Raw genomic sequence first — 10,203 nt, 5'->3', positions numbered from 1 at the left:
AACTAAAAAAATTTGTCATTATGCAGCTGTGCTCAAAAGTTTACATACCTTTGCAGAAATCGTGAAAGTTTAGCATTGATATTGAAAAAATGACTGATCATGCCAAAAAACGGCTCCTTTTTAAATCATGATAATGGAAATCACCTAAATGGCCCTGATCAATAGTGTACATTCACTGGAATGTTTGGCTTTGGTACAGACACACAAGGTGACACACACAGGCTAATATGGCAATTAAAGGTTCATTTCCCACATCTGGGAATTACTGTCTGTGTATAGATGGCCAATGAGTTAGCTCCCACGTGGATGCACTGAGCAGTCTAGATACTGAGCCATGGGGAGCAAAGAAAAGCTGTCAAAAGACCTGCGTAACAAGGCAATGGAACTTTATAAAGATAGAAAAGGATATAAAAAGATGTCCAAAGTCTTGAATATGCCAGTCAGTACTGTTCAATCAGAACAGAAGTGGAAAATTCAGGGATCTTTTGGTACCAAGCCAAGGTCAGGTAGACCAGAAAGCTTATACAAAAGGAAAAACTGCCATTTATTAGGGTGTAACCACTCATCAAAAGAATCTCTCTGACTCACCCTAATATGGGGTGTGGATTCTAAACCGAATTAAGCTTATGAGAAAAAGGTTAGCAGCTGACTAGAGCAAACTGCCAAAAAAGACGGTATATTATAAATCCTATGCGGAGTAAACCATCACCATCAATAGTGGATGCAAATAATTTATTTAGATCATAAAGATCATTGGAAAGGTTAGGCATTATAGACATGGTGAACACACAGTCAATCACTAAAATAAAATCAGTGAATATAAAAACAAAAAAAGTCCTGCGCATTCACTTAGCTGCATCAATTAAATGGCTTGAAAAACCATTGTTTGAATAAAAAAAAGAGTAAATCTTCATATATAGGAGGTTTTTATGGTGTATGGGGGTCCATAATAATAGTATTCTAAATGGCTGAATCTTTGCAGTGTCAAGTTCCTGTTGTTTTCCAATATTGGAAATATCTTTGCACTTCCCTCATATATTCATCAATGTTGGGTGGTAGGGTAAATTTCCAATAATGGAAAACAACAGGAACTTGACACTGCGAAGATTCAGCCATTTAGAATACTATTATTATGGACCCCCATACACCATAACAGCCTCCTATATATGAAGATTTACTCTTTCCTATGCAAACAACGTTTTTTCCAGCCATTTAATTGATGCAGCTAAGTGAATGAGCAGGATTGTTTTTGTTTTTATATTCACTGATTTTATTTTAGTGATTGACTGTGTGTTCACCATGTCTATAATGCCTAACCTTTCCAATGATCTTTATGATCTAAATAAAGAAATTATTTGCATCCACTATTGATAGTGATGGTTTACTCTGCATAGGATTTATAATATATCGTCTTTTTTGGCAGTTTGCTCTAGTCAGCTGCTAAAATTTTTCTCATAGACCAGAAAGCTTGCACCCACAACTACCAGAAGAATTGTTCATGATACAAAGAGACTCACAGGTAACCTCAGGAGAAATACAGGCTGCTCTGGAAAACGACAGTGTGGTTGTTTCAAGGAGCACAATACAATGATACTTGAACAAAAATGAGCTGCATGGTCGAGTTACCAGAAAGAAGCTCTTTCTGCGCCAATGCCACAAAACATTCTGGTTACAATATACCCGACAACAGTTTTTTGTGACATCGTATTGTGCTCCTTGATACAAAATTAATAAAAGATTTTTGCTATGATCAGTCATATCTTCAGTATCAATACCAACATTTCACGATTCCTGTCAGGGTATGCAAACTTTTGAGCCCAACTATGTAAAAAGCAACAACAAAAAAATAAAACAATATAGTCTTCCTAGTTCATCTGTGGAAGCCTTTTCAGCTGTAAAAACAGACCTGAGAGGCCAGAGAGATCACACTACACTCTTCAGTAGCCCCCCACCTCTCCCCTTCTCAGCACTGTTTGGCTCATCAAAAAAAAAAACTTGCTAAAAGCCATTTCACTGTAATTTTACCATAGTGAGAACTTACTTGTGGTTACTTTGATACTTGTGATATTAGTGTCTCCAATGCCCACCGACAAGGGGAAAGTCAGATTATTGGTTAGGTACTGCTTTACTTGGATAGCCATTGAAGGGTCAGGAATACTAATCTCAACATCCAGAATGTAGTCTGATACTAAAAAAATGAGAATGACATGAAACAATTAGCATAGTATTTATAAGTGCTAAATTTACACACCAAATTAAAGTGGTTGTAAACCTCAGACATGAAATATGAACAAAGCATATCCCTCAATAATGTGTAATTGTCTCTAGAGTACTAAGTGTTATTTCTGTCTGCTGCTTTATTCCTCTGCTATCTGCATGAGTCACTTCTGACTAGTTTTCCTGACACCAAGAGAAAAATGGTGACAGGGGAGGGACCTCCAGCAGATTGACAGCCTCAGCTCTGTTCCTGTGTGCTGTGTAAAAGGGGGCTTTTCAGAGTTGAGAGATCCTACTTAAATTCTGCACTTTGAATGGATGTAGGGGAAAGACAGGTACAACGTATGTAGGAGAATTTGTTTAATTTCTGTGTATCATCTGAGATCAGTCACTTCAACGGGTATATGTAGGTGTTTACAACCACTTTAAAATGAATGAACTTAAAGTGTATCTAAAACCCAAACCAAAACTATATAATGCTGCAGTTTACCAGTCCTTAAAATTTGTGGCTGCATTTGTTTTTTCTTCTTATTTTCCATTATTTTCCTTTATTGGGTATTGGGTATTGGTGATCCTGCAAATAACATACTTCTTGTCCCTGGGTGGCTACAATCATTCATCCTCTGTTTCCTCAGAGGATCCCTCTTCTTGACAAAAATAAGAGAACATTGTTTTTTACTTCCATTTCAACCCACAGGAAGGTACCAATTATTGAAAAATAATGCAGCCACCATATCTAAGGACTGCTATGCTGCCATATATTAAATTTTTTTTGTTGCTTTGTTCATTTTTTGTTCAGAGATCTACATCCTTTGACAGAATAAATTATTCATCAAGCATTATACTATTGTGAGTGTGTATTTTAACTGATGTAAGGTGTTATGCTCTATGTCTGAGTATCTTCAAGCAAATCATAGGAATGCATTACTCAAAAAAAGACCAGTAGGTGGTGCTGCCTACTTTAGTAAGACTAATTTCCCCAGATTTCTAGGAATTGAAAATGCACCAATGTTGTCAAAAAGCAAACAATCAGATATGAAAGAAAAAAAACCAAAAAAATCTACCTATGTAGGTTTGCTTAATTTTTCTGAGCCCCTGTATTGCAGGCCAGATAGATAGAAAGAAAAGCCAAAAGACTCATGTCCATCAAGGTCAACCAAATGACAAAAATAGTCTGTAAACCTGCAGTTGATCCAGTCCAGAGGAAGTAAACAAAAAAACTTTATAACAGGTGATACAATTACAATAGTATTGTAACTATAGTGTTTCCTTTTATATTGTAAAGCACCGTGCAAACGGTTGTCGCTATATATAAAATAACAGTGCAGCACTATCAATAGTACAATTGGTCAATATGGAATATTATATGATGTATCCAAAAGTCAGAGTCAATATTGGGTCAACAAGTGTAAAGATGTAAAAGTTCAAACAATTTTGCATCTTTACACTTGTTGACCCAATATTGATGCTGACTTTTGGATACATCATATGATATTCCATATTGACCAATTGTACTATTGATAGCGCTGCACTGTTATTTTATATATTACGATACGAGGTTTATGTGATTCCTTGAGTGTTCTAGCTGCTGCCTTTATGAGCGCTCTCTACATTTTTGCATTTTCTGGTTGTCGCTATATAAATCCTGTATTATAATAATTATTGTAATTGAATAATTACTAAACATTATAATAATAAGAAGAAGAATGCAGTGTTATACATTATTACAATTAATAGCTGGTTATATTCTGGTCATTTAAAAACACATCCAGCTTTTTCTTGAAACCATTTACAAAGGGATCTAGTCCACAGTGTCACATCTCTTAATGTAAAGAATTCTTTCCATATGTGGAGGCTGATGTGACTGTAGACTTATTAGTGCACTTGCAAATGAATATTGTCTGTGATACTTTTTTTTTTTAATTTGCAGTAACACTTAAAGGGTTAGTTCACTTTTACAAAAAAAAACTGCCTATGCAGGTAAGGGTAGATAAAAACAAACTGTACCACTTGGACTAAAGTTAGATATTACCCATGCTATATAGGTGTTGGCCATTTGTGTACCTCCAGAAGCCTGGCCAAAAAACTCAGAGATGGGCCCCCCCCTTCCTGCCTTGTTGCTAGGATGTTGCTACGACACTCTCAGCCTATTCAAACCCCCTCACGTGTCCTCGCATTCCCCTGTTGCAGTAGCTCTGAACCCAGCAATGGACAACACATGTGCATGGGTTTGAGAGATCCCTTCTTTGATGGCGGGGGCAAGCAATAATGACTGAGAGTGTCTTAGCAAAAGTCCTAGTAACAAGGAAGGATGGGATGATGGCAGCTCTGGAAAAAATCCAGTCAGGCTTCAGGAGGTATGTAAATAGACCAAATCGATAGCAAGGGTATTATTCAACTTTAGTCAAAGCTGCCCAGTTTGTTTTTATCTTTAGGCACCCCTTACCTGCAGAGGCAGTCTTTTGGTAAAGGTGAACTAACCCTTTCGATTCTCTGGGCAAGCATTTGGGCTGTTTTGTTTGATTCATTGTTAACCTCCCTAGCGGTCTGATTATGTCCATATTTCTGTGCTTAAAGTGGTACATTTTTTTGCATGGAAATATTTTTTTTTTTTATTGTAGGCCTGTAATTTTTAGGAATAACTCACAGAAATCTGTCCGAACAAGAGTCTAGTAAACATCCCGGGTATGTTAAAATTTGAAACTTGAAATCATAAATTATAATTTAATAAATAATCATAAAAAATAATAATATAATAATAAATTTAATTCAATAATATAATCAAACCAAAAACACTGAAATTTGAAATAGAGCACCAAGTTCGCACATTGCTGAGCAAAGTCGCAAAATATTTTTCAGTGCCTGATGACGAATTTCCCCACGAATCATTATCACTCAATTCTGCAAGTGGTTCTAATTTACTATCGCTGTTCTCTAGCCGGTCTAAAACCGCTTTTGACTTAAAGGGATGCTTTTTGGACGCTATGGACATTTCTCAGTTTCCAGGCTGAAAGAACAGTAAAAATGCAGGCAGGGCACAGGACAAGGGTTTGATACAGTAATGTTTTACTATGTGATTTTAGTGTATTTACTGAATGTCACTTTTTCACATTTTTGAATTTCCCGCCGTTCCATCACCATACGTCCCGACGTCACAGGGAACAGAAGCCAGAAGACAGATGCCGGCATCCGCCGGAGGACATTGCCGGGGACACTGCAGGAGGGACATTGCGGGAGTGAAGGACAAAGTAAGTGAAGAAGAGATCCCGGAGCAATGGTGCAGGGTATTCCCGAGTGTAGCTCGGGGTTACCGCTTGTGGTACTGAAACTTTACCCCGAGCTACACAATCGGGAATACCGCCAGGGAGGTTAATATTCAGAGCAAACGTCCCCCATCCATCCATGTCTCCATGCTTTATATTGTTGAGAAGTCACTTTGAAAGGCAGATGATTCATGTAGCATTTACTTCCTGGAATCCATCTGCCCTTAGCTCAGACATGCATGTAGGATGGTGTGCTTAGCTGAGAAAGCCCTTCCACATGAAAGAAAGAAAAAAAGGTCCATGAAGACTCCTAGGATGTATGACATCATTTTGGCCTAGGCCAGAAACCAGGAAGCAACTGATGCTAGCAGCATACAGATTAAAAATAGTTAATTTTGATTGAGAAAATAAAATTTCACTTTAAAGGGGCCGTACTGCCAGGAACATGTTGTAATTGCTTTACTGAATTCCCCCCCAGAGTTCCTCCTTGCCATCTTCAAAGTCCTTAAAGCGAACAACTTTTCACCAAGTTTAGTATATGGACCAATTAAGTATTGAACCACTTGTTGACCTCAGTTCCTCTTTTATCTCATTTATTAATGGGATATAATTTTGTGTAGTATATTCCCTTCAATGACAATGTTAACCTAACTCCTAAATAGTTTGATTCTTTATCCCACCAGGTAAAGGGGAAATTCCCTTGAATCGCCTGTCTCTCTCTTCGGTAAGTTAATATTCAATATCTCTGACTTCAGAGGGTTAATCTTAAAATTTGACAGCTCTCCATAGTGTTTAAATTCTCTCATTAAATTAGGTAATGTCAATCTAGCATTTACCACATTAAATAATATATCATCTGCGTACGCAGCAACTTTATGTTTTCAGGTTTCCACGACGTCACAGGGAATAGAACCCAGACGACAGATGCCGGCATCCGCCGGAGGACATTGCCAGGGTCACTGCAGGAGGGACATTGCGGAAGCGAAGGACAAGGTAAGTGAAGAAGAGATCCCGGAGCAACGGTGCAGGGTATTCCCGAGTGTAGCTCGGGGTTACCGCTTGTGGTACTGAAACTTTACCCTGAGCTACACAATCGGAAATACTGCCAGGGAGGTTAATATTCAGAGCAAACGTCCCCCATCCATCCATGTTTCCATGCTTTATATTGTTGAGAAGTCACTTTGAAAGGCAGATGATTCATGTAGCATTTACTTCCTGGAATCCATCTGCCCTTAGCTCAGACATGCATGTAGGATGGTGTGTTTAGCTGAGAAAGCCCCTCCACATGAAAGAAAGAAAAAAAGGCCCATGAAGACTCCTAGGATGTATGACATCATTTTGGCCTAGGCCAGAAACCAGGAAGCAACTGATGCTAGCAGCATACAGATTAAAAATAGTTAATGTTGATTGAGAAAGTAAAATTTCACTTTAAAGGGGCCGTACTGCCAGGAACATGTTGTAATTGCTTTTTTGAATTCCCCCCCAGAGTTCCTCCTTGCCACCTTCAAAGTCCTTAAAGTGAACAACTTTTCACCAAGTTTACTATATGGACCAATTAAGTATTTAACCACTTGTTGACCTCAGTTCCTCTTTTATCTCATTTATTAATGGGATATAATTTTGTGTAGTATATTCCCTTCAATGACGATGTTAACTTAACTCCTAAATAGTTTAATTCTTTATCCCGCCAGGTAAAGGGGAAATTCCGTTGAATCGCTGGTCTCTCTCTCTCTTCGGTAAGTTAATATTCAATATCTCTGACTTCAGAGGGTTAATCTTAAAATTTGACAGCTCTCCATAGTGTTTTAATTCTCTCATTAAATTAGGTAATGTCAATCTAGCATTTACCACATTAAATAATATATCATCTGCGTACGCAGCAACTTTATGTTTCATGTTTCCAATTTGGATTCCTTTATATATACGCTATTTTGGATAGTAGCTAATAGGGGCTCTAAAGATAGTATAAATAGGAGGGGTGACAGTGGGCACCCCTGCCTTGTTCCATTGTACATTATAAATGGATACAACAGTGTACCATTAATCTTCATCGCTGCAGAGGGGAGACTATACACGTTTTTTATTCATTTCATCATTTTAGGTGCTATTCCTAATATTTCTAAGGTACTTATCATAAATCCCCAGTCTACCCTGTCGAACGCTTTTTTTGCATCTTTCATCAGGAATACCACTGGTGACTTTTCCTTCCTTTTCCTTCTCATGCAAAAGGAGTAGTGATCTCACACCATTATCCATTCCTTCTCTTCCCGGTACAAACCCTACTTGGTCCAAGTGTACCCATTCTGGCATTAAATCTTTCATCCTACTAGCAATGATCTTCGTGTATAATTTCTTATCTGTATTTAGTAACGATATTGGCCTATAACTGGTGCACTGGGATGGATCTTTACTTTCTTTAGCTATTATTGTGATATTAGCTATTATTGTGATATGTGCTAATAACGACTCCTCCCTAATTTCCATATCTGTTCCTAATGCATTCATATATTTACACAATTTAGGCACTAAATATTCATTAAATTTCTTACAATATCTTACTGTATAGCCTTCCGGTCCCAGGCTCTTCCCTGATGCTGTACTCTTTATTGTTGCTAGTATTTCCTCTTGTGATATTGAATTTTCTAACATTGCCCATCTTTCTCCCTCTAGTCTGGGTAATCCCGCTGTTTTTAAATATGTCTGAATTTTCTTATTTCTTTCTCTAATCAGAACCTTTTGCTCCTTGTTTTTAACCACATACAGTGAACTATAATATTTTTGAAATACACTAGCAATCATTTTAGCTGAGTATACAATCTCTCTCATTTTATTGTTAATCTTCTTAATGTAGTTTACAGATTTCTTTTTTGTTAACATTTTTGCTTAGTATTTCCCTGGTCTATTTCCCCACATACACCTTTCTTTTGCCACCATATTAAATACCCTTTTTGTCTCTTGCTCCATTAGATCATCCAACTCTTCCCTTTTTAGTATAATCTTATTTTGTACTTCTATCTCTGTTCTTCTCTTGTTCTAATTTATATAATTCTTCTATTAATGTTCTCATCTTTACTGACCGTTTCTCTTTTTTCTGCTCCTATTGCAATCAATATACCCCTTATATATGTTTTATGGGCTTCCCATATTGTGGCCACTGAAACATCTTCAGTTTCATTCAGTTGGAAATACTGTCCTATTTCTTTTTTTATTTTTACTTCTACCTACTGATATGGCAATAACATATCATTTAATTTCCAAGTGTTCAGATATTTTAAATCTCCTTCAGTATTCAACTTCATTGTAACTGGCGCATGGTCTGAAAGAGTTGTAATTTCAATCCTGGATTTGGTCAATGACTCCAGCAATCTATGTTCAATCAATATATAGTCCAGTCTGGAGTATGTTGCATGTGCAGAGGAGTAAAAGGTATAATCCCTTTCCCTTGGGTGCTTAATCCTCCATACATCTATTAGATGACATTGATGTAATCTCCTTTTCAATGGTTTTAAATATTTCCTACCCACTCTTTGCACCCGAGACAAAGTATCCAACTGGGGGTCCATGCAAAGATTGAAATCCCCAGCCACAATCAGTTTACCTTTCCTAAAGTCCATCAATTTCCTTAACAAACCCTCTAAATAGCCCATTGCATTTTTATTTGGACAGTAAATATTTGCTAATGTACATTTCATATCATTTAACTTTCCATTCAGACACAGGTATTGGCCCTCTTCCTTGTAGGAATACCAAATATATACAGGTGAAACTCGAAAAATTAGAATATCATGCAAAAGTTCATTTATTTCAGTATGCAACTTAAAAGGTGAAACTAATATATGAGATAGACTCATTACATGCAAAGCAAGATAGTTCAAGCCGTGATTTGTCATAATTGTGATGATTATGGCTTACAGCTCATGAAAACCCCAAATCCACAATCTCAGAAAATTAGAATATTGTGAAAAGGTGCAATATTCTAGGCTCAAAGTGTCCCACTCTAATCAGCTAATTAAGCCATAACACCTGCAAAGGGTTCCTGAGCCTTTAAATGGTCTCTCAGTCTGGTTCAGTAGGAATCACAATCATGGGAAAGACTGCTGACCTGACAGTTGTGCAGAAAACCATCATTGACACCCTCCATAAGGAGGGAAAGCCTCAAAAGGTAATTGCAAAAGATGTTGGATGTTCCCAAAGTGCTGTATCAAAGCACATTAGTAAAAAGTTATGTGGAAAGGAAAAGTGTGGAAGAAAAAGGTGCACAAGCAGCAGGGATGACTGCAGCCTGGAGAGGATTGTTAGGAAAAGGCCATTCAAAAGTGTTGGGGACTTTCGCAAGGAGTGGACTGAGGCTGGAGTCAGTGCATCAAGAGCCACCACAGATAGACGGATCCTGGACAACAAACAATGTCAGAAGCGTCTTACCGGGGCTAAAGAAAAACAGACCTGGTCTGTTGCTCAGTGGTCCAAAGTCCTCTTTTCTGATGAGAGCAACTTTTGCATCTCATTTGGAAACCAAGGACCCAGAGTATAAAGGAAGAATGGAGAGGCACACACTGCAAGATGCTTGAAGTCCAGTGTGAAGTTTCCACAGTCTGTGTTGATTTGGGCAGCCATGTCATCTGCTGGTGTTGGTCCACTGTGCTTCATTAAGTCCAGGGTCAACGCAGCCGTCTACCAGGAGATTTTGGAGCACTTCATGCTTCCTTACGCAGACAAGCTTTAT

The 10,203-nt window shown here is 37.8% G+C and overlaps 1 protein-coding gene across 2 annotated transcripts in view; it reads right to left on the bottom strand.

The window, feature by feature from the left end:
- The window catches only part of LOC149447646 (adhesion G protein-coupled receptor F5-like), a 266,556-nt gene that overhangs the window by 62,930 nt on the left and 193,423 nt on the right, over positions 1 to 10,203 (bottom strand). For both annotated transcript variants that reach the window (XM_089652270.1, XM_089652269.1), the window contains exon 4: positions 2,042 to 2,188. In XM_089652270.1, the coding sequence (XP_089508396.1) occupies positions 2,042 to 2,188 (147 nt within the window). The remainder of the gene's footprint in view (positions 1 to 2,041; positions 2,189 to 10,203) is intronic.

Source organism: Staurois parvus, unplaced genomic scaffold (assembly GCF_062004578.1).
Source record: "Staurois parvus isolate SC_StPar_1 unplaced genomic scaffold, SC_StPar_1.0 ptg000678l, whole genome shotgun sequence".
Taxonomy (NCBI): Eukaryota; Metazoa; Chordata; class Amphibia; order Anura; family Ranidae; genus Staurois; species Staurois parvus.
This window is presented reverse-complemented; position numbering and strand designations above follow the sequence as displayed.